General features: G+C 46.2%; 1 protein-coding gene across 1 annotated transcript in view; it reads right to left on the bottom strand.

Annotated features, from left to right (window-relative positions):
• GRK6 (G protein-coupled receptor kinase 6) overlaps positions 1-25546 on the bottom strand; it is a 52105-nt gene that overhangs the window by 17907 nt on the left and 8652 nt on the right. Inside the window, 4 exon segments of the mRNA XM_029583367.1 lie at positions 4448-4540; positions 12578-12678; positions 13707-13784; positions 14089-14201. Coding sequence (XP_029439227.1) covers positions 4448-4540; positions 12578-12678; positions 13707-13784; positions 14089-14201 — 385 coding nt within the window.

The following is a 25546-nucleotide window of genomic DNA, read 5'->3' as shown; positions in this document are numbered from 1 at the left end:
AGGGCTGGGGCAATCCTGTGTTTTAGATAGAACCCCGATTGATTTCTAATGTAAAAGTGTCTCTTGCTTATAAATCAAAGAATGAGTTAGGGTGGGTGGGAAAGACACATTTAAATTACTTACCTTATACTAGCTTTTTATTTCAGGCACACACACTAAATAATATACCCTACTATTTCACCTCGCCCCAAACTTTTTAAGTCCTAAAATGTCCCAAAGCAAAGGAAGAGGAATGGACAGCAGAAAAAATGGTAATGTTACCCTGCATAAAACCCCTGATGAGACAGACAATTTGGAATACTGTGATCAGTTCTGGATATCACATCTTCAAAAGAATATAAACCGGTTGGAGTCGGGCCAGAAGGTGGCTACTAGAATGATCATTGGTCTTCATTGTAAAGTATATAGGGAGAGACTTAAAGATCTAAACATTTATATCTTTGAGAAAAGGGAAGATAGGAGAGAGATAATAGACTTTAAATACCTCCAAGGTTTTCATGCACAGGAAACAGGCCTCTTTCAAATGAAAGGAAACTCTAGAATGAGGGGATGAGGGTGAAATAGGGGAGACTCAGGAGTAATCTAAGGAAACATTTCTTTACAGCGAGGTTGGTGGATGCATGGAGCAGCCTCCCAGTTGAGGAGGAGACAAGGACAGGATCTGAATTCAAGAAAGCACGAGATGAGGACAGAGGATCTCTGAAGGAGTAGCAGGGATTGTAAAAGTAGAATATTAGTATGGATGAGCAGACTAGATAGGCCATAATGATCATTGTCTACTGTCCTGTTTCTATGTTTGCAATTGTTGAAAAATCATAAAAATTACATTTAGTATTAGTGTGGAGACGCAGTTTGGCATTTTTACTAAGAAGATTTGGGGATGATGGTCTCCATTTAGAGATTCATTTGTGTGTTGGTGCAGAGTGGTTTATTTTCATATTTGCATTATCTTTGGAATTCATTTGTGTGTTGGTGCAGAGTGGTTTATTTTCATATTTGCATTATCTTTGGAATTCATTTGTGTGTTGGTGTATAGTGGTTTATTTTCATATTTGCATTATCTTTGGAATTCATTTGTGTGTTGGTGCATAGTGGTTTATTTTCTAATTTGCATTATCTTTGGAATTCATTTGTGTGTTGGTGCACAGTGGTTTATTTTCATATTTGCATTATCTTTGGAATTCATTTGTGTGTTGGTGCACAGTGGTTTATTTTCATATTTGCATTATCTTTGGAATTCATTTGTGTGTTGGTGCATAGTGGTTTATTTTCTAATTTGCATTATCTTTGGAATTCATTTGTGTGTTGGTGCACAGTGGTTTATTTTCATATTTGCATTATCTTTGGAATTCATTTGTGTGTTGGTGTATAGTGGTTTATTTTCATATTTGCATTATCTTTGGAATTCATTTGTGTGTTGGTGCATAGTGGTTTATTTTCTAATTTGCATTATCTTTGGAATTCATTTGTGTGTTGGTGCACAGTGGTTTATTTTCATATTTGCATTATCTTTGGAATTCATTTGTGTGTTGGTGTATAGTGGTTTATTTTCATATTTGCATTATCTTTGGATAAGAAAACCCAAGTGGCCACAGGTCTGGCAGCAGATGAGAAACTATCATGCGTGGCTAGAAAGCTAAGTTCTGGAATGATCATTCACGTCGGCATGAGCTGGAGACAGGCAACCCATGAGTGTGGCTCACTGCATCTACTTGTCGTCAGAGTTTCATGAAATGTCTGCCACTGTTTCTGCAAGCTTTGGTCATCACTGACAGTAGGGCTCTTACATGTACAGTGGCTGCAGAAAGTCAACACCCTCTTCCAAAATGTCCACAGTCATTCACTGGCCAGACTGCACAGAAAGCCAAATAAACTTATCCAGCTAACTTTGGAGGGATACTCAGGAATGCAGCCATACTATGAAATACAGATGGCTACCTTAAAGCTAGCTGGATAAGTTTATCTGTCTAACTTTAGGACAGCTTTATGGCATGACAACAGTTAGCTGGATGTGTTATCCATCTAACTCTGACCTAACTCCTTCCAGAAATGGCCGCAGAACACCCCTAAGTTATCTGGCAAAGTTTAGCCGGATAATGAGATATTTGATTAAGGTTTAGCTGAATAAGTGGGGGAAATATTCAAAAGTGAGGTATCCAGCTAAGTGCCTCTGAAATCGGACCTCAAAATGCATTAACCCATGTTTGATGTAACCACAGATCCCATCTGCAACTGACAAGTGAAAAATATAATCCAGAAATAAAAAATGGAATAGCTTTGTTGGATAAGTATTCACCCCTTGTACTTCTGTAGTAATCCTAAATACTTAAAGCTCTGATGGAACCAATCACCTTCCAAAGCACACACAAAGGGGATAATTTTCAAAAGCATTTACATGCTTACAACTGGATTTTTCATGTGTAAATGCACTGTACTTAAGTTATTCTGTATAGTTACTAAGTTATTCTGTATAGTTACTTAAGAATGTTTATACTGTTACTAAGTTATTCTGTATAGTTACATAAGAATGTTTATACTGTTACTAAGTTATTCCATAAAAAATAAGACGCCTATGCCTTATTTTGTCCCATTCGTTTGCTGTAAACCGATGTGATATCTCGGATTGAATGCCCATATATAAAAATAAATAAGTGAGCTTTTGAAAATTGCTACAATAAATGCCATTGAATTGTCAACAGATTTTACACACTTTAAGCATATAAGTGGGCTTTTGAAAGTGACTATGATAGTATGTTACATTTACATGCATAACTGCTTTGAAAATTTCCTCCCAAGTGAATTGGTCCCACTTGTGTTAAATTCACATGATGCCAGGATAAGTTCAGCAGTTCCTTTTGCTTCTCTATGCTGGATAGTGCCTTTTAAAGCAAACATCCAACCATGAGTACTAAGAAGCTGTCAAAAGAACTCTTGGACAAAGTTGCGGAGAGGCACAGATCTGGAGATGGGATACAAGAATTGCAAGGTCCTTGAATATCCCTTGCAATGTTGGTCAAGATTATTAAGTATAAAGTGTAAGGCACCACCTCAGATGAGGCAGTCCCTCTAAATCAAGCAAGGACACTGATCAGGGAGGAAACCTGGAGGCCAATGGCAACTTTGAAACAGCTACAGACTGGTAAAAACATTCATGTGACAATAGTATCCCAAGCACTCCACAAATCTTGCCTGCATGGCAGGGTGGCAAGAATGAAGCCATGACACACAAAAGCCCATCCTGAATCCCGTTTGACGTAAACAAAGGAAGATGCAGGAGGTTCTGAGCCACGTGGCAGAAAGTTTTAAGGTCTGATGAACCTAAAACAGAATTTTGGTCTGAATGTAAAGCATTGGATTTGGTGCACACACAACCCAGAAAGCAGCATCATGGTGCTGAGAGCATCAGGTTATGGGAGATGCTTTTCGTTTGCAGGACAGAAGAGACAATGAATGGAGAACAGTGCAGAAAGTCCTCGAGGAAAGCTGAAACTGGGACGATGTTCACCTTTCAGCATGAGAACGACACAAAGCACAAGGTGGAAGCTACACTGCAGTGGCCAAGCACCAAAAAGAGAAATGTCCAGGAGTGATCTTATCAGAGCTCTGACCTGACGTGAAGATTGCTCCCCAAGGAACCCGACGAAGCCTGAATGGTCTACGCTGACAAACCTAGGAGTGCAAAGTTGGTGGTGCATCCCAACAGACTCTCAGCTATAACTGCTGTCAAAGGGTTTCCACCCAGCATTGGCTCGAGGAGGGAAGGGGCAGAGGTGGAGACCTATCCAATTGTTGGATTTCAGTTTTGTTTGCTTTGTCCCCCAAAAAACATTTTTGACGCGTAGGTTTCAATATCTACTGTCTCTCCCTTTGCCCTGTAATCTAACATATACACGTTTCTTCCAAGATGGTACGAGGATCTCATTATTACAAAGAATCCAGGATGTTTCAGCCGTGCCTACAATCAAGGACAGGAAGAGACGAGGAAAAGGAGCTGGATCAGCTCAGGATTACTGCAGCATCTCAGACACAACTGCCAAAATGGAAAAGTGTCACACAATAAGCTTTTAATCAGTGGGATTGGCATTATTTTAGAGTTTAGATGATTGCTCATAAAAATTAACCAATATTTCATAATTATTTTGCTTTCCTGAAACTCTGGGGTGCCCTGGAGAGGCTGTTGGCGCTCTTCATGAAATCGCATGCTCTCAGCAGTCATTACCTCCAAGACCAGTGACGAGGTGCGTATTGCACCAGTAATCCAGTGCTGCAGTGACGAGGTGTGGGTATTGCACCAGTAATCCAGTGCTGCAGTGACGAGGTGTGGGTATTGCACCAGTAATCCAGTGCTGCAGTGACGAGGTGTGGGTATTGCACCAGTAATCCAGTGCTGCAGATAAGCATCAGGAACCTGCTAATGACTACAGGAAGAAGGAGGCCTGGGCGTTACCTTTCCAGCCATTTCCATTGCAAGAAGCGGTTGAAGTAGATGCTGTCCAGATAATCCGCAAAGGGGGCCACGCTCAAGTAGTCGTGGATTAGCCTGGAAAAAAAAAAAAAAAGGTTTTGCCCAGTCAAGAAAGCACCAATACAATCAGCACGGAGGTCACACTAGCACCCGACATTGAGGCTGAAACATGAAAACCTTTGTGCAAGTACGTGGTGCTCAGCAAAATGCACGTCCTGTAAGCCATCGGCTACCTATTCCCGGCAGTAAGGAGACACATCCAACGCAAACCTCTCAGGGCTTTTTCTCAAACAGCCGCCAGTTTGTGGAATTCTAGTCCCTCGCAGCTACGCTTCTTTAAGGATTATAAATATTTTAGGAAAAAGATTAAAAGCGTACTTGTATGAAAATGCTTTTAATTGATATATCTGTGTTGCTGGTTTTAAGTTAAAATCGGATTTGATTATTTACTTTTGAACTGTTAAGATCCGCTTTGAACAATTATTTTGGTAATGACTGCGGAATCCAAGCGTCTGTAAGGTAAGTAAATAAATAAATAAATAAAACGCATGCCAGGGAGAGCAGATAATCTATGTGACTCCAGCACAGGGAGACTGCCATGTATCCAGTGCTGGATGTGGTAGGGAATCATCAAATATACAAACTGGCAGATCTGTATCTCTCCAAGAAGCAACAAAGGGATAGGCCTATTATCCTCCGTAGGTAGAAGCACTCAGGACCCCACTCATATGACTTCCCAAAGCTCTCTGAAGCTGGCACATCTCAAGTGAATGATAGTACAGGCTTTACATGAAAATAAACCTTTGAGAACTTACTAACAAATTTAATTCTTGTTTTACAAAGCCAATTAATGCAAGAATTGCTAACTTTGAACAGTGGGCTGTACCTAGATATACCAAGCATCAGATTAGAAATCGGAGGGTGTCCCGTGCATCAGAGCTCCAGGAGTTACCGAGCACATTTTGCACACACACTCAGTGACCCCACAGTACCTGCCCCCTGCCCTGGTACTCTCATCCTGTCTCCCCCTCTCCCAAAGGGACGCAGTTAACAGTTTGCCAATGGTGGGTTTGTTATTCCTGCTTCCCCCTATACTGATTCTCAGAGGCCAGAGAAATGGTGGCAATAGCACTGTAGGACTGCAGGGTCAGTGAGCATGCAACACACTCCAACAACCCCGTCACACTGGCAGAGGAGAACTGGGAAGGTCCGGCAGGAGGGTGCCCAGGAGGGGAGAGATAAGGAAATGAAGTCAGGAGAGAAAGGTGACGTTCGCTCACAGATAGTGGGAGACAGAAGATAGCGGAGCTTAGATGCAGGTGAGACAGGTTGAGAGGGAGAGAAGAGGCTAAAGAGGAGGAGGAGTCTGGGGGCGAGATAAAGATGAAAAGATAGGGAACGTGAAGAGGCACTGGAGAGCAGGAAAATAGAGGTGGAGCAGAGCAAAATGAGACATGATAAGAAGAAGGGGAAAAAGACGGGGAAAGAATGTCAGAAGAATTTATATAGAAATCTACTATAGGAAGACATTTTGGACGTGTATGCAAAACTCTTCTGTTGTGGTATATAATTCATAAGAACATAAGAAATTGCCATGCTGGGTCAGACCAAGGGTCCATCAAGCCCAGCATCTTGTTTCCAACAGTGGCCAATCCAGGCCATAAGAACCTGGCAAGTACCCAAACACTAAGAAGATCCCATGCTACTGATGCAATTAATAGCAGTGGCTATTCCCTAAGTAAACTTGATTAATAGCCGTCAATGGACTTCTCCTCCAAGAACTTATCCAATCCTTTTTTACAACCAGTTATACTAACTGCACTAATCACATCCTCTGGCAACAAATTCCAGAGTTTAATTGTGCATTGAGTGAGAAAATTTTCTCTGATTAGTTTTAAATGTGCCCCATGCTAACTTCATGGAATGCCCCCTCGACCCTGCCAATCCTGCCAACTTTCGCCCCATCTCCAATCTTCCCTTTATATCTAAAATCCTAGAAAAAACAATCAATAGTCAACTCACGGAATACTTAGATTAAAACCACATGCTCTTCCCTTCCCAATATGGATTCCGCAAACACCATAGCACTGAAACGCTCATCTCCCTTTCAGACAACATACTAAAAGCCCTAGACGAAGGCCAATCATATATGCTTGTCCTCTTGGATATATCTTCCGCATTTGACACAGTTAACCACAACTTCTTAATAAAACGCCTCCAAGAAATCGGCATTTCTGGCATCCCTCTCCGCTGGTTTCAGTCATACCTCTGCAATAGGCAATACAGAGTAAAAATTGGGAACAGTGAATCTAAACCATTTAACCTGACGCAAGGCGTCCCTCAAGGCTCCTCTCTTTCTTCCACTCTGTTCAATATATACCTCTTCCCCTTTGCCACCTCCTATCAGATCTTGGTCTTCCGCACTTCATATATGCGGACAACGTACAGATCCTCATACCCATCACAGACACACTGTCCAATGCCATGAAAACCTGGGAATCGGCCCTCGCCTCAATCGACTCCCTACTTTGACAACTACCTTGCCCTCAACACTGCTAAAACTGAGCTCTTAGCCATCTCACCCTGCAATATCAACTTTAACTTACCCTTACCCAACACACCACCATCTCCCATCACCTTCGCCCCCCACATTTGTAGCCTCGGCGTCATTCTAGACAATCAATTTAACTTAAAAAAGTTCATCAACGCTACCCTAAAAGACTGTTTCTTCAAACTTCATACACTAAAAAAACTCAAACCCCTACATCATCTCAATGACTTCTGCACTATTCTCCAAGCCACCATCCTGTCCATAGTTAACTATTGTAATGCCATCCTCCCAGGCCTTCCCAAAAATGCTATCCAACCCCTACAGATGCTCCAAAATGTGGCCGCCTGTATACTCACTAATGCCCACAGACATGATCATATCACCCCTGTACTCAAACATCTACAATGGCTGACCATTTAACCCCTCCATCATCTAATGGTCCAACTGACTCCCTCACAGGTTTCTTGCTTCGGATATATTTTTTAAAGTTTTTATTATGAGTTTTTGCCTCTACGGCCAACTTCATTTCAAATTCTCTCTTCGCTTGTCTTATCAATGTTTTATACTTAACTTGACAATGCTTATGCTTTTTCCTATTTTCTTCAGACGGGTCCTTTTTCCAATTTTTGAAGGATTTTTTTTTTTTGGTTAAAAATAGCCTCTTTCACCTCACCTTTTAACCATGACGGTAATCGTTTTACCTTCCTCTCACCTTTCTTAATGTGTGGAATACATATGGACTGCGCCTCTAGGATTGTATTTTTAAACAATGTCCAAGCCTGTTGTACATTTTTAACCTTTGCAGCTGCACCTTTCAGTTTTTTTTTCTATTTTCCTCATTTTATCAAAGTTTCCCTTTTGAAAATTTAGTGTTAGAGCTTCAGATTTACATATTGTTCCCCTTCCAGTCATTAGTTCAAATTTGATCATGTTATGATCACTATTGCCAAGTGGCCCCATCAACGTTACCTCTCTCACCAAATCCTACGCTCCACTAAGAATTAAATCTAAAATAGCTCCCTCTCTCGTTGGTTCCTGAACCAATTGCTCCATGAAGCAGTCATTTATTACATCCAGGAACTTTCTGTCTCTAGCTTGTCCTGATGTTACATTTACCCAGCCAATATTGGGGTAATTGAACAAGCTCCGAACAAAAATTCAATCAAATCCACGGATACCCGTTTTGTATATTCTACCTAAGATACATAAGGCATTAACTAACCCTCCGGGGAGACCCATTGTATCAGCTAACGAATCCGTTTTAGAATCTATTTCCATATTTTTGGATAAGATTCTACAGCCACATATTCCCACAGCAGCATCTTAAATTAAGGATAGTACAAGTATGCTGATGTTTTTGGATACTGTACAATTAAATCAAGATTGTCTTCTGGTTACCTTAGACATTGAATCTCTGAATACAGTCATCCCGCAGGACCAGGCCTTGTTAGCTGTCACCAAAACCTTGGAAACTTGTATGCATCCAAAAAGGATTCCGATCAGTTACATCATTGAATTGTTGGAATTGGCATTAAGCAAGAATTATTTCATGTTCGAAGATAAATTTTATCTTCAAGTTCGAGGTACAGCGATGGGCGCAGCGATGGCCCCAGATGTGGCAAACATTTTTGTAGCCGGCTTTGAGGCACAATATATTCATGGATGTCAGTGGTCTACATACTTGAAATGTTGGAAAAGATATATTGATGATATCTTTGTCATCTGGGAAGGCTCTATAGCAAGTTTACAAGAATTTCACACTTGGCTAAACTCTTTGGATTCCTGTTTGAAATTTACAATGAATTTTCATCAACATCAAATTTCATACCTGGACATTTTGATTTCTAAAAATGGTTCAGTTATTAACACAAGCATCTTTCGGAAGCCTCATGATCGTAATAACCTGTTATGCTTTGACAGTTTTCATCCTGTCACTTTCAATACCAACTTACCTGTGGGTCAATTTCTACGCTTAAGGAGACTATGCACTGACCGCAATGAATTTAAAGTTCAAGCTAAAAACATGGCCACTCGTTTTTTGCAGCGAGGATATCCATTACAATATGTAAAATCAGCATATCGAAGAGCCCTGTATTCCAACAGAGATCATCTATTTTTACCAAAAACGACACCTACACAGGATTCGAACCCGCAGACTGCGGTTTTGAAACACACATCGATGTCAGCCCCAATTAGTAGAGCCATGAGGAAGCATTGGGCAATCCTCCAATGAATTCACCCTCTATTCAATCAACCGCTAAGAATCGCTTACTCAGGAGGCAAGACCATTAGAGATCACGTAGTCTGCGCCAGCTGCTATAACCCTGAATTGGTGAAACCATGCACTAAATGCATGTACTGCCCTCTAAAAGCCACACAGAATACCATCACTACAGCCGCAGGCAAAGTGTTTACGTTACCAAATTTTACTTGTCATTCTACTTTTGTGATATATGCGATTTTTTGCCCATGTCTGCTTACATATGTGGGCATGACCAAACGACAAATTAAAACTTGCTTAACTGAGCACAAGTGTTGTTTAAACACAGATAGACTTGAGGAACCCTTAATCGCCCATTTCAAGGAATGTAACCATGAGTTCAAAGTTATCAAGTGGACAGTCCTGGAAATAGTCAAATCACATTGGAGGGGCGGTGACAGAATTTTACAGCTTCGGCAGTGTGAACAAAAGTGGATTTTTCTATTACAATCAGTGACCCCAGGTGGACAAAATAAGGAAATCGAGTGGCATCACTTTATGTGATTTCATGGTAAAATCATGGTCAATTCATTAAATCAGGTGAGATCAGGAAATCTATCCATAAAGTAAGCTCTTTTCAGCTGTATCTCTTGCTGATACGCCGAAACCATATGAGAAGGCAGGTCCGGTAAGTGTTGGCATTTTTTCCCACTGACAGCGATGTGTCCATTCATAAAAAGTTTGATGTTTGAGTTCAGTGTTTAAGTTTTTTAAGATGTTTTACCTTCAAAGTGGTATGTTTTCTAGAAATAACTAATGGGATCCCTGTGAATCTTTAAAGTGAAGCTTGTTCCCACAGCAGCACTACAGCATAGTGCGTCGAGCAACACAAGTTAGCCAGAACCAGCCCTGAAGCGGCGGATCGCGAAACACGCGCTTCGGACCCCTGACTCCGGCAAGAACTGAGTGCAAAACAGGGAAGTACTCCTGCCAATTTTACACTAACTAAAAATTGAAAAATATAAGACGAAAGTCTCAAAACGTATATAACTGTCTTTCTTCAATGAGCTAATGGACCAATGATTAAATATGATCCACAAAGGTGCAAAAGACAAATATTAACTTGCAGCACCGTAGATGTTATGAAGGTCCCTAATTTATAAATTTGTTACACCAAAGTGAATATTACAGTCTAAGTATTGATACATAATAAGTCAAACTTTTGCTACAACGTCTTTTCTGTGGTTCACATGATTTGTTGTACAGTGTTTTGAAGAATTTTGTACATTTTGGTAACTGAAATCTCCCATTATTACTGCACTGCCAAATTGGTTAGCTTCCCTGATTTCTCTTAGCATTTCATCATCTGTCTGACCATTTTGTCCAGGTGGATGGTAGTATACTCCTATCACTATACTCTTACCCAACACACATGGGATTTCTACCCATGTGGGTAGTGGGTAGAAATATACAGAAGTAGAGGAGTAGCCTAGTGGTTAGAGCAGTGGCTATGAACTAGGAGACTAGGGTTTGAGTCCCGCTGTTGCTCCTTGTGACCTTGGCAAGTCACTTTACCCTCCATTGCCTCAGATACAAACTTAGATTATAAGCCCTCTGGGAATAGGGAAATACCTACAGTACCTGAATGTAATCCACTTTGAAGCACTGAAAGAAGTGTGAAAAGCGGAATATAAAAATAAATATAGATTCTACTGAGCATTTAGTCTCTTGTATGATCTTTATCCTGCTGGATTTTATACCTTCCCGGACATAAAGTGCCACACCCCCACCAAGTTGATCCTCCCTATCACTGTGATATAATTTGTACCCTGATATAGCACTGTCCCATTGGTTATCCTCCTTCCACCATGTCTCTGAGATGCCAATTATGTCAATCTCATCATTTGCTGCTATACACTCTAACTCTCCCGCCTTACTTCTTAGACTTCTGGCATTGGCATACAGACATTTCAAAGTGCGTTTTTTGTTTGTATTAACTTCCTGCTTTTCAGGGATAATTTGGAATTCTTTAGCTCAGATGATCCTTTACTACTTTAGCTTTTAGTGGAACCTCTCTGTTGGGATGCCCTAACTCTCCTGTCACTAAGCCTTAAAGCTCACAGATTATTCTGGCACACGTGACTGCAATAGGGAACAAGACTTTCCAGGTTAAACACCCGAGATGACTCAAAAGGCAATCTGAAGAAGTGAAACCCCAAAGCAGTACAGGTGGGGGGAAGAGGCCGTTCATGAATTGCGTTAAAACATTGGCTTTCCTTCCTCCCGATTCTGATGAGCACTGTTCTAAGACTAAAGCTGACAATTTCTTGGAGGAGAGAGTCAGGAACACAACGAGAAAACCTCTTCCTCTTGATGTTTCGTTGATGCACAGATCACCTGAGAAAGAGCCAAAAGAAGAAACCCTGCCTCTTTCAGCATCCAAGCAGTCAGAGGTTTGCATGAAGCACAGTGCCTTGGTTCTGCGACACCAGTCTAACTGGATCCCTTATTTACAGTTGCATGAGACGAGGGACCCATGGCTGCCTGGGCTGGGAAGGAGCTATTAATATCATTAGTGCCTTGATCTTCCTTCTTTTCCAAGGCCTTGGAAGCTCGACTGCTCCTATCTGCTATCATAGTCTCTTTCAAACAGCACAAGAACTACTCCGCGTTTCATCCTATTTTATTTATTTATTTATTTTAAGCCAGCCCTGTCTAATCTGCTTCCAGAGGAAATAGCACTTGGTACACTTATGGTTATGTTTGTTACAAACGTTACACTTTGGCAGTCCCTTTATATGTTATTACCAGTTGATTTCAGCTAACTCTGCTTTAAAGAGTCAAGAAAGGCAGAATAAATATTTAAACAAACAAAAAAGAAGAAAAGATGCAATGCACAGCCTGCAAATCATGGCAGCACAGGAGCCTCTGCTTTCCAGTGAGAGAGGGACAGGCAGTCTCGCTTCAAGGCATTTTTACATGCGGTCTGTCAGATGAAGTGTGAGGCAGCCTCCACTTGTAAAGTGCAACGCTAGTGAAGAGAGGGCGGCGTAAACCCCAGGAGAACCCAAAGAGCCATCATTACAATGAGAAGCTGACAATTTAAAGCTCATGAAAGCAATTCTTTCTGCAAGAGACTCATTTTTTCCCTCTCCTGGATTACCCGACACAGCTGCAGAAGGCTCCACGTGCATTTTGGATGTCTCTTCAGTTTAATTTGCTGTGCGACGTGCATGGTATTGGCAGAGTTGGTAGGACGTCAGCTCCCTGATAACAGTGCATGCGAATCTCACGAAACGTAGAAGGGTGGGAGAACCTGAGTGCACACTCTGCAGACACCAGTGCCCCTGCTGTCACTCACCTAGCACAGTCTTCAAAGAGTTCCTTGCAGGGCTGCTGGTGCAGCCTGTCGGAGCACTCACTGGTCAGCTGAGGGGGTACGAGGGAGATGTAATCTTCACACTGTCAGAGTAACAGATAAAATTAGCTGAATAATAAACCTTCACCTGCTTCCCCCACTTCCATCACTGTGCCCCCTGCTACCACTGCTGTGTAGGGTGCTATTGCTAATTGTTCCATATCCTAGTGTATTTAATATGCTACCTTTACCCATTCATCATCATCATCCTCCCCTTCTATTACAGCATCTTCCTACCACTTTAAATCTCTTTCATAATGGTGTGTCCCTTCCATCCCTGCATGTACCCTACAATCCTGCTACTGTGTGCCCCCCTGCCTTCATCCTATTACTCTCTCTTCTAATAACCTACCCTCAACTACTCCGTCATTGTATTTCCTGAACTATCCAATAGTGTACACACTACCCCTTCCATCACTGTGTGCCCCGCCAGCCAGAAGAATCAGTGCGAGTGCCCCCAGTGCCTGATCTACAATGCTTCCTGTTCAATCTATCCCTAAAATCCTATATCACTTTGCCAATGTTAATCTAATCTATCCCTAAAATCCTATATCACTGTGCCAATGTTAATCTAATCTATCCCTAAAATCCTATATCACTCTCACATGTTCAATCTATCCCTAAAATCCTATATCACTGTGCCAATACTAATCTATCACATGTTCAATCCATCCCTAAAATCCTATATCACTCTATCACATGTTCAATCCATCCCTAAAATCCTATATCACATGTTCAATCTATCCCTAAAATCCTATATCACATGTTCAATCTATCCCTAAAATCCTATATCACTCTATCACATGTTTCCATTGGAGCAAGTCCCATAATTTCAGCCCTTCCATCACTGTGTGTCCCCTGCTACCATATCCCTAAAGTTTTCCATCACCGCGTGACCTACACATCCAATGCTATGAACTCTCCACGACACAGAACACTTCCCTAACTCAGTGCATGCCCCCTACCACCAAATCTTCACTCTGCCATCTCTACAGAAATCCAAAACCAAACCAGCCTTACCCCACCTTTTGCATGGCTTCCCCAAATCTGCTTTAGTGTGAATGCTGCCTACCAAGGAATTCAGATACGTATTAATCAGCTGCTCCCCGCATTCCTTCCGTCTCTCATCTGGGGTCACTTCATAGTCAGCCTGCATCAAGTAAGCAAGAAAAAGAATGAATGAGTGTCAAAAACGAAAACGAGAGACCAGCACCCTGGCCAAGGAATCAAAGAAGAGGAGGAGGGCAGATTGTGGGGAGGGGGGAAAGCCCCCAGCACCCTGGAATGCCGGGACCGTTGTGCTCGAGAGTAAACTATTCACCTCATGAACTACAAAGACAAAACTGCCGGGAGTCTTCTATCACCTTCAGTGCACACCAATGCCAGAATCTCCACAGCACCAACACTGAAATAGCCTGGGAGCTACTGAAAAGGCTTCTGTTTCGTTAACTTACGACAGCATCCAGGAACTTCACGCAGCGGGACAGCTCGAGCTGAGTTTCACAGAACTGACGGAAGAGCGTGCGCCCGATCGGCTGCCGCTCGCACAGGTTCTGGTAATCTCTGTCTGTTAGAATAGAAAGCACGATGTAGTTACACAGCTCAGGAAGAGCAAACCGACAGCAGAGCCACGCAAGGGCCCAAGCCAGCACAAAAACATTAAGCATGAAGCAGAAGCACAAATCAGAACGGTTTGAGGGGATTGAGGGCTCTCAAAACTCATCCCAGCACTCGTCTTCCAAACTCCAGCAAGCCAGCACATGGATGCACGAAAAGTCTCAATGCACAGCACAGAAAGCATCACAGACCCAGCACTCGCCTTCCAAACTCCAGCAAGCCAGCACTCGGATGCACGTAAAGTCTCAATGCAGCACAGAAAGCATCACGCCCCCGGCACTCGCCTTCCAAACTCCAGCAAGCCAGCACTCGGATGCACGTAAAGCCTCAATGCAGCACAGAAAGCATCGCAGCCCCCGGCACTCGCCTTCCAAACTCCAGCAAGCCAGCACACGGATGCACGTAAAGTCTCAATGCAGCACAGAAAGCATCGCAGCCCCCCGGCACTCGCCTTCCAAACTCCAGCAAGCCAGCACACGGATGCACGTAAAGTCTCAATGCAGCACAGAAAGCATCGCAGCCCCCGGCACTCGCCTTCAAAACTCCAGCAAGCCAGCACACGGATGCACGTAAAGTCTCAATGCAGCACAGAAAGCATCACAGACCCAGCACTCGCCTTCCAAACTCCAGCAAGCCAGCACACGGATGCACGTAAAGTCTCAATGCAGCACAGAAAGCATCGCAGCCCCCGGCACTCGCCTTCCAAACTCCAGCAAGCCAGCACACGGATGCACGAAAAGTCTCAATGCACAGCACAGAAAGCATCACAGCCCCCGGCACTCGCCTTCCAAACTCCATCAAGCCAGCACACGGATGCACGTAAAGTCTCAATGCAGCACAGAAAGCATCGCAGCCCCCGGCACTCGCCTTCCAAACTCCAGCAAGCCAGCACACGGATGCACGTAAAGTCTCAATGCAGCACAGAAAGCATCGCAGCCCCCCCCGGCACTCGCCTTCCAAACTCCAGCAAGCCAGCACACGGATGCACGTAAAGTCTCAATGCAGCACAGAAAGCATCACAGCCCCCGGCACTCGCCTTCCAAACTCCAGCAAGCCAGCACACGGATGCACGTAAAGTCTCAATGCAGCACAGAAAGCATCACAGACCCAGCACTCGCCTTCCAAACTCCAGCAAGCCAGCACACGGATGCACGTAAAGTCTCAATGCAGCACAGAAAGCATCGCAGCCCCCGGCACTCGCCTTCCAAACTCCAGCAAGCCAGCACACGGATGCACGTAAAGTCTCAATGCAGCACAGAAAGCATCTCAGCCCCCGGCACTCGCCTTCCAAACTCCAGCAAGCCAGCACACGGATGCACGAAAAGTCTCAATGCAGCACAGAAAGCATCGCAGCCCCCGGCACTCGCCTTCCAAACTCCAGCAAGCCAGCACACGGATGCACGTAAAGTCTCAATGCACAGCACAGAAAGCATCGCAGCCCCCGGCACTCGCCTTCCAAACTCCAGCAAGCCAGCACACGGATGCACGTAAAGTCTCAATGCAGCACAGAAAGCATCACAGACCCAGCACTCGCCTTCCAAAATCCAGCAAGCCAGCACACGGATGCACATAAAGTCTCAATGCAGCACAGAAAGCATCACAGCCCCCGGCACTCGCCTTCCAAACTCCAGCAAGCCAGCACACGGATGCACGAAAAGTCTCAATGCAGCACAGAAAGCATCACAGACCCAGCACTCGCCTTCCAAAATCCAGCAAGCCAGCACACGGATGCACGTAAAGTCTCAATGCAGCACAGAAAGCATCACAGCCCCCGGCACTCGCCTTCCAAACTCCATCAAGCCAGCACACGGATGCACGTAAAGTCTCAATGCAGCACAGAAAGCATCACAGCTCCCGGCACTCGCCTTCCAAACTCCATCAAGCCAGCACACGGATGCACGAAAAGTATCAATGCAGCACAGAAAGCATCACAGACCCAGCACTCGCCTTCCAAAATCCAGCAAGCCAGCACACGGATGCACGTAAAGTCTCAATGCAGCACAGAAAGCATCACAGACCCAGCACTCGCCTTCCAAAATCCAGCAAGCCAGCACACGGATGCACGTAAAGTCTCAATGCAGCACAGAAAGCATCGCAGCCCCCGGCACTCGCCTTCCAAACTCCATCAAGCCAGCACACGGATGCACGTAAAGTCTCAATGCAGCACAGAAACCATCGCAGCCCCCGGCACTCGCCTTCCAAACTCCATCAAGCCAGCACACGGATGCACGTAAAGTCTCAATGCAGCACAGAAAGCATCGCAGCCCCCGGCACTCGCCTTCCAAACTCCAGCAAGCCAGCACACGGATGCACGTAAAGTCTCAATGCAGCACAGAAAGCATCGCAGCCCCCCGGCACTCGCCTTCCAAACTCCAGCAAGCCAGCACACGGATGCACGAAAAGTCTCAATGCAGCACAGAAAGCATCGCAGCCCCCGGCACTCGCCTTCCAAACTCCATCAAGCCAGCACACGGATGCACGTAAAGTCTCAATGCAGCACAGAAAGCATCGCAGCCCCCGGCACTCGCCTTCCAAATACCTATGCGAAGCGCTAAGTTGTGGTATTTCCTACATACAACCACTGGGGGGAACATGTTTACCATCAAGGCCACTGAGGAGGGAGGGGGAGAGAGAGAAGCCATAATGCCCTGACACTAGATAGCTATTTATATCTCTATGGGAGGCCCACCTAGTAACTCGGGATGAGGTTTAGGTATTAGTGTAGGGGTTAGGGGCCACTTTGACATTCAACGTGAGACGTACGAACAGAACAGTGCTCTCTTGTGAAGATTCGATGACCCTCGGAGTGAGGAAACTCACCCAAAGATGAGATTTGTGCAATGTTCTCTCAACCTAGCTTGATGGACTCTCTACCTGGGTAACATCAAGCTGGGTTGAGAGAACATTGCACAAATCTCATCTTTGTCTGAGTTTCCTCACTCCGAGGGTCATCAAATCTTCACAAGAGAGCACTGTTCTGTTCGTACGTCTCACGTTGAATGTCAAAGTGGCCCCTAACCCCTACACTAATACCTAAACCTCACCCTGAGTTACTAGGTGAGCCTCCTCTTTTTCTGATGCTATCGCATGCGTTAAGGGTTTTTGCATGCGTTAAAGGTGCTTAACGCATGCGAAAATGCCACAATACTATTTGATAAATGAGCCTGTCTATGAGAAAATAATGGATAATTTTAGGTTCCTTGCTGAGGGATAGAAGTGGCAATCTCTTCCTGTTGCACGTGAGACAGTAAGTGCCTGCCATGGTGTTTACTATTCCCTGTGTTACTTCCTTCACTGGGACCTTATCATTCCCACTCATCAACTTAGACTAAGTCTAAGACTCACTGGAAGCTTCTGCGGCTTGGTCATAAGCAACCATCGCTCTAAGACAGTCTCCCTTATAGGGATGCCACACATCCCAGACGCTCTGCGTCAGCCACGCATCCCAGACGCTCTGCGTCAGCCACGCATCCCAGACGCTCTGCGTCAGCCTAGCATCCCAGACGCTCTGCGTCAGCCACGCATCACAGACGCTCTGCGTCAGCCACGCATCACAGACGCTCTGCGTCAGCCTCGCATCCCAGACGCTCTGCGTCAGCCTCGCATCCCAGACGCTCTGCGTCAGCCTCGCATCCCAGACGCTCTGCGTCAGCCTCATATTAGAGATACTTTGTGTCAGTTATTTTTCCTTTGTTCCCCTTTTCAAATGTAGCCACTCTCACGTATGCAACTCAGTTACACGTTTGGTGCAGCCACAGGTTCCTGTCCAAGCTGATACCAGTGCCCAGGAGGGAGCTGAAATTTTAATAACCCTTACCTTCTCCCTATTCTTTTCCTTACCTTAATCGGATACCTCTTACCTCACTCATTCTTTTCCCACATGGCCCGGGTCAGCTTTGTACTGTTTTTGTACATTTAAGACCAAAACTCTCATAAGAAATTTCCATACTGGGTCAGCATTCTGTTTCCAACAGTGGCCGATCCAGGCCATCTTCAGGCTACTGCTACACGTTCTAAACCGGCAGAGATTTTCTACCCTCAGATTCCTGCTCCTCCTGATATGACGGCGGCGAATAGCCCCGGAGGTTAGGTAGCTCACTCATTAAACGATGTTTTATACGTCTGCTTCTTATTTGAAGCTTCTGGCACTGATATTAACTCATTTTTGGTAATTTTGTATTTTCTTGGCACTTCCCCTGTTTTTCTATAATTTTTGGTGCTTTGCACGTTGCTTATTGTGCAAGCCCTCTCTCCAGTAACTGGGGAAGCCGTCACTAAGTATCCCAGGGTAAGGCTTCGAAATACTACCAGGTCACCATGGCAGGGCCCAGGCGTCCCCGCTGACATTAGTGATCCCAGCGAGATGAGGCCCAGCTGCAGTCACTGCTCTGAGGCTTCCACGCGTCCCCGCTGACATTAGTGATCCCAGCGAGATGAGGCCCAGCTGCAGTCACTGCTCTGAGGCTTCCACGCGTCCCCGCTGACATTAGTGATCCCAGCGAGATGAGGCCCAGCTGCAGTCACTGCTCTGAGGCTTCCACGCGTCCCCGCTGACATTAGTGATCCCAGCGAGATGAGGCCCAGCTGCAGTCACTGCTCTGAGGCTTCCACGCGTCCCCGCTGACATTAGTGATCCCAGCGAGATGAGGCCCAGCTGCAGTCACTGCTCTGAGGCTTCCACGCGTCCCCGCTGACATTAGTGATCCCAGCGAGATGAGGCCCAGCTGCAGTCACTGCTCTGAGGCTTCCACGCGTCCCCGCTGACATTAGTGATCCCAGCGAGATGAGGCCCAGCTGCAGTCACTGCTCTGAGGCTTCCACGCGTCCCCGCTGACATTAGTGATCCCAGCGAGATGAGGCCCAGCTGCAGTCACTGCTCTGAGGCTTCCACGCGTCCCCGCTGACATTAGTGATCCCAGCGAGATGAGGCCCAGCTGCAGTCACTGCTCTGAGGCTTCCACGCGTCCCCGCTGACATTAGTGATCCCAGCGAGATGAGGCCCAGCTGCAGAAACTGCTCTGAGGCTTCCACGCGTCCCCGCTGACATTAGTGATCCCAGCGAGATGAGGCCCAGCTGCAGTCACTGCTCTGAGGCTTCCACGCGTCCCCGCTGACATTAGTGATCCCAGCGAGATGAGGCCCAGCTGCAGTCACTGCTCTGAGGCTTCCACGCGTCCCCGCTGACATTAGTGATCCCAGCGAGATGAGGCCCAGCTGCAGAAACTGCTCTGAGGCTTCCACGCGTCCCCGCTGACATTAGTGATCCCAGCGAGATGAGGCCCAGCTGCAGTCACTGCTCTGAGGCTTCCACGCGTCCCCGCTGACATTAGTGATCCCAGCGAGATGAGGCCCAGCTGCAGTCACTGCTCTGAGGCTTCCACGCGTCCCCGCTGACATTACTGATCCCAGCGAGATGAGGCCCAGCTGCAGTCACTGCTCTGAGGCTTCCACGCGTCCCCGCTGACATTAGTGATCCCAGCGAGATGAGGCCCAGCTGCAGTCACTGCTCTGAGGCTTCCACGCGTCCCCGCTGACATTAGTGATCCCAGCGAGATGAGGCCCAGGTGCAGTCACTGCTCTGAGGCTTCCACGCGTCCCCGCTGACATTAGTGATCCCAGCGAGATGAGGCCCAGCTGCAGTCACTACTATGAGGCTTCCACGCGTCCCCGCTGACATTAGTGATCCCAGCGAGATGAGGCCCAGCTGCAGTCACTGCTCTGAGGCTTCCACGCGTCCCCGCTGACATTAGTGATCCCAGCGAGATGAGGCCCAGCTGCAGTCACTGCTCTGAGGCTTCCACGCGTCCCCGCTGACATTAGTGATCCCAGCGAGATGAGGCCCAGCTGCAGTCACTGCTCTGAGGCTTCCACGCGTCCCCGCTGACATTAGTGATCCCAGCGAGATGAGGCCCAGCTGCAGTCACTGCTCTGAGGCTTCCACGCGTCCCCGCTGACATTAGTGATCCCAGCGAGATGAGGCCCAGCTGCAGTCACTGCTCTGAGGCTTCCACGCGTCCCCGCTGACATTAGTGATCCCAGCGAGATGAGGCCCAGCTGCAGTCACCGCTCTGAGGCTTCCACGCGTCCCCGCTGACATTAGTGATCCCAGCGAGATGAGGCCCAGCTGCAGTCACTACTCTGAGGCTTCCACGCGTCCCCGCTGACATTAGTGATCCCAGCGAGATGAGGCCCAGCTGCAGTCACTGCTCTGAGGCTTCCACGCGTCCCCGCTGACATTACTGATCCCAGCGAGATGAGGCCCAGCTGCAGTCACTGCTCTAAGGCTTCCACGCGTCCCCGCTGACATTAGTGATCCCAGCGAGATGAGGCCCAGCTGCAGTCACTGCTCTGAGGCTTCCACGCGTCCCCGCTGACATTACTGATCCCAGCGAGATGAGGCCCAGCTGCAGTCACTGCTCTGAGGCTTCCACGCGTCCCCGCTGACATTAGTGATCCCAGCGAGATGAGGCCCAGCTGCAGTCACTACTCTGAGGCTTCCACGCGTCCCCGCTGACATTAGTGATCCCAGCGAGATGAGGCCCAGCTGCAGTCACTGCTCTGAGGCTTCCACGCGTCCCCGCTGACATTAGTGATCCCAGCGAGATGAGGCCCAGCTGCAGTCACTGCTCTGAGGCTTCCACGCGTCCCCGCTGACATTAGTGATCCCAGCGAGATGAGGCCCAGCTGCAGTCACTGCTCTGAGGCTTCCACAAGGCCCTCCAACACCAACTGCACCCCCTTTTCTTATTTAACAAATGTCTCTAATCCACATACTCTGTAGTTTGTAGCAGGTTACAAATTGTACATGGATAATAAAAGACGACTATATATTAAACAAACATTGCCATGTACCTCCTTTTAATCAAACTGTGGTGGTGCTAGGTCTGGGCACTCACTCCCATCAGCTCTGCCCTCGGTAACGGCAGTGGCTCGGTCAGATGATCCTTTCAGCAGATTCCTCTGTCTTTTTGCTGCTCAGCTCCGGCCTCATATCACCACTTCTAGCACCAGTAATCTCAGCCTCTCTGTCCATGCCAGACACTGCCCTCATCCGTGGGAAATCTGGGGGCCACCAATCACTGCTCCTACGCAGGCCACAGCTGCCATCTCTCTCTCATCGCAGCCGGCCCCTTCTCTCACTGCTGCAGTACGAGCTTCATTGCACGATTCCTCGCGGTTTCAGCAATGTAACCTGCACCTATCCCCTGCAGTCCATCACTGCTCTTCCTGCCTCTCTCACTGTGGCCCACGGCTCCTGCTGTCTTTCCTCCATCAGCTATGCCAGGCCTCCTCCTCACCACTGTATGGCCGACCCCTTCAGCCACTCAGGTAATTTTATTTATTATTATCAGATATCCTATTTACACTTGATGATATTCACCTTAAGAACATAAGAAATTGCCATACTGGGTCAGACCAAGGGTCCATCAAGCCCAGCATCCTGTTTCCAACAGAGGCCAATCCAGGCCACAAGAACCTGGCAAGTACCCAAACACTGAGAAGATCCCATGCTACTGATGCAATTAATAGCAGTGGCTATTCCCTAAGTAAACTTGATTAATAGTCGTTAATGGACTTCTCCTCCAAGAACTTATCCAATCCTTTTTTAAACACAGCTACACTAACTGCTCTAACCACATCCTCTGGCAACAAATTCCAGAGTTTGATTGTGCGTTGAGTAAAAAAGAACTTTCTCCGATTAGTTTTAAATGTGCCCCATGCTAACTTCATGGAGTGCCCCCTAGTCCTTCTATTATCCGAAAGAGTAAATAACCGATTCACATCTACCCGTTCTAGACCTCTCATGATCTTAAACACCTCTATCATATCCCCCCTCAGTCGTCTCTTCTCCAAGCTGAAAAGTCCTAACCTCTTTAGTCTTTCCTCATAGGGGAGCTGTTCCATTCCCTTTATCATTTTGGTTGCCCTTCTCTGTACCTTCTCCATCACAACTATATCTTTTTTGAGATGCGGTGACCAGAATTGTACACAGTATTCAAGGTGCGGTCTCACCATGGAGCGATATAGAGGCTTTATCTGGATCCATCTGCAGCATTCCTCAGTGCCTGGGACTTCCACTCTGACTTGTGCTTCAAGCAAAGAGGATTATACTCTCATTAGGCAGCTAATTCAAAAGAGCTATGCTGCTGCCTTGGCTAAATTCTCTAGGTCCTCTTCTCCCAAAGGCAAGGAGCAAGGAGCGACGGAGGGGTCTTCAGTGGCCAATCTCTCTAGCCCTAGTCCGGGATGCCCCAGTAACTAAAGCAGACCTGGCAGCTCTGATCCAAGAGATTAAATTAACGTGTGCTGACATAGCCACCACGATCTTAACTAATACAGAAAGATATTAATGAGATTAAGGGCAGACACGACATCAACGAGGTGCATATGGGAGAGCAGACAGCAGTGCTGCTTGCTATTTCAAGAGAAAGGATACTAACGAAGGTTGTGGCAGTTCCTCTCTAAGAGAAGTGCCCATTCTAATGGCAACTGATTAATAATCTTTTAATTGCAAAAAAAATTCTTAAAACATAAAATTATTGGGGCCTATGATTAAGAAGTTGAGCTAAATATTTGTGTGAGTGGAGTGATTTATAAGCTTCATTGTGCAAAGTCCCAATGCCTGTTTCTCACATGGCTCTATAGGACGATGGTCTCCTTATGGTCTACATAAGCCCAATTCTGGGTATTTTGTGGACACTTGGGCCACTTCATTGCAAGGTGATTCAAGTTCTGTTTTGCCAGCATTTTCAGGTTACTCGTGCTGGGAAGAGACCAATTTACGCAGGATGGTAATTTACCTTTAGTTCTCTGGATATGAGCTCTGAAAGAGGGGGGTATAAACACCTGCACCAGTGAGATAAGCTGGAGTGCAGATGTCATTCAACCTCTTTCCAAGCAACCCAACGTTAAGTTCATGTTTTGCATTTTTATTTTTTAGATAAATTGCACAGACTTGATATTCTGCTAGATTTGCATACAGAACTTGCTCGGGGTGTCAGAACATTCGTCGGAATGATTTCATTTATACTAAATTCTCTCTGTTCTGCTGCAATGCAGACGTGACTTGGTAGGTCACCAGAATAGATTTTGTCATTCCCCTGCAGGCCCCATCGGCTTCCCTTGCAACACTGCACTTCCCTTTGCACTCTCCAAGCTCCCACATGTGCTGTTGCTAGAAGATACCTTCCTTCCCCTAGCCCTGCAGGAAGTGGTGATCTGCGCAAGCAGCTCGGCTCAGGGACACAGCAGAGAGGCGGCATTAAAGTGACAAGCTGAGTTTAGTGTGCCATCAGGTCCTTAGCAGTGTTGGGTGGTGCCTAGGGTGGCCAACTGACCGGTTTTGAACCAGACAGCCCGGTTTTAAAGCCTGGTCAAGCTAGCTGGGCATCTTAAGAACCAATCAGCTATGCTTCAGGCATAGCGCCAATCAGCTGGCTTAAACAGGGCCTGGCAACCCAGCTGCAGAATTGAAAATAGAGAAGCGTTCTTTGCCTTCCCTGACCGCGTGCTTCTCGTGCCGACTCCGCTGCTGCTGCAGTTATCTCTGCTCTGCGCTCCAGCTCCTGCAGTGTCCCTCTCCCTCCCAGTCCATTCCTCTGCTCCTGGCTCTTTCCTTGCTGCGGTTTAGCAGGGCTGCTGCAGCCCGCGATTGTTTCCGTCCAGGAGATGCAGCAGGCCCTGCAAACTGCTTCATTGCCTGCCCTGTGTCCTGATGCTGCTACCAGAGCCTTCCAGGCCTTTCCAGAATAAGAGACCAGCCCCGGCCTCTGGCGGTGGTTGTTGCTGTGCGCCTGGGGCACTGATCTGGATCGCCTCAGCCTGCCACCGTCGTCCTTCCCAGCTCCACTCCTCTTCCTAGCGGGTAAAATGTTGCTACTGCTATTGTTTTATTTTTTTGGAGGAGGGGGGTGTAATATTTCCACAGGGTCTGCAGACTTAGTGTTGCCAACAGCTGATTCAGTCTTGGTTTTGCCCAGTGCATGCATAGATTTGTACAATCATAACTAGAAAGTCTTGCATGCAATGAAACAAAACCAGAACTGGATCAGCCCGCATAGGATTTTAGTGATCCTGGTGCCAAGACCCTTGCCAGGCACATTGGTACCCTCTTTCCTCTGGACCCTGTTCACCCTGGACAGTTGTCTGCCCCTTTCAACAGCTCTGGCTCCCCTCTGTTCACCCCTCTCTGCCCAGCATCCCTCTGGTCCCCTCCCCGACATCTCCCTCCCAGAATTTACTTTACCCCCTTTCTATCAAAGGGAAACATTACACCCCCCCCCCCCATCTGAATCAACACACACCACATGCACACAACCCTTGAGCAACTGATGTCTCCCATCCCTCTCTCTCCCATGCAACTCATACATGTGCACACTAAAACAACCTATCCTTCATCCTCCCCATCTGGACCAATTCATCCCCCCCCAGCCTGAGTATGTCAGTCAGTGAGCATAAACTTGTGTGAGTGTGTCAGCATGCATATGCATGAAAGAGCATGTGAGAGTCAATAAGCATGTGCATGAGAGAAAGCATGTGAGAGTCAGTGAGCATGTGCATGAGAGAGAGCATGGGAGAGTCAGTGAGCATGAGTCAGTGAGCATGTGCATGAAAGAGCATATAAGAGTCAGTGAGCATATGTGCATGAGAGAGCCAGTGTACATGTGACTGAGAGAGTGTGAGGGTCAGTGTGTGTGAGCATGCCCACTCCTTAATCCAGCCTTGAGTTAACATGCGTGTGAGAATGATCATGTATGTTAGAGAGTGTGGGGGTGTGTATATGACAGCAAGAGAGTCTGTGCATGCCTTCCACCCCCGACTAATGTTGTTAACTTATAAAATCAGACAAAATAAATATTCCACCTTTCAGCCATTTCAAAGTGGATTTCATTCCCAGGATGACTGGAAAAAAGCTCCCAGGTATGGGGAGAGGGGGATTATTTTTAATCATTAGTAGTTTTAATTAATACGTCTGCTGTTTTGAAGTATGTTATTGATGTTTGGGATTTTTTAAGAAATTAGTTTTTAATTATTGGATGTTCTATTTGTCAGTATTGAAATATTATTTTGAAATATTCTTATTAGTATGATTTTACTATTATGATTGATTTATTTTTCTTGATTTTATGGTTTGATGTTTTATGGGGAATGGTGATATTTCCATTTTTCCTTTGTTGCACTGCATGCAGAGTCCGGCTTGTTGTGGTTTCCAGTTCACTTTCTGTCAGTACAATTTCTATTTATACCTCATGGTCTCTTTGTATCTGGTGAGGGTCTGTCTGTGTTGTGCATGTG

The sequence above is a fragment of the Rhinatrema bivittatum genome, chromosome 18, assembly GCF_901001135.1.
Source record: "Rhinatrema bivittatum chromosome 18, aRhiBiv1.1, whole genome shotgun sequence".
Lineage (NCBI taxonomy): Eukaryota > Metazoa > Chordata > Amphibia > Gymnophiona > Rhinatrematidae > Rhinatrema > Rhinatrema bivittatum.
This window is presented reverse-complemented; position numbering and strand designations above follow the sequence as displayed.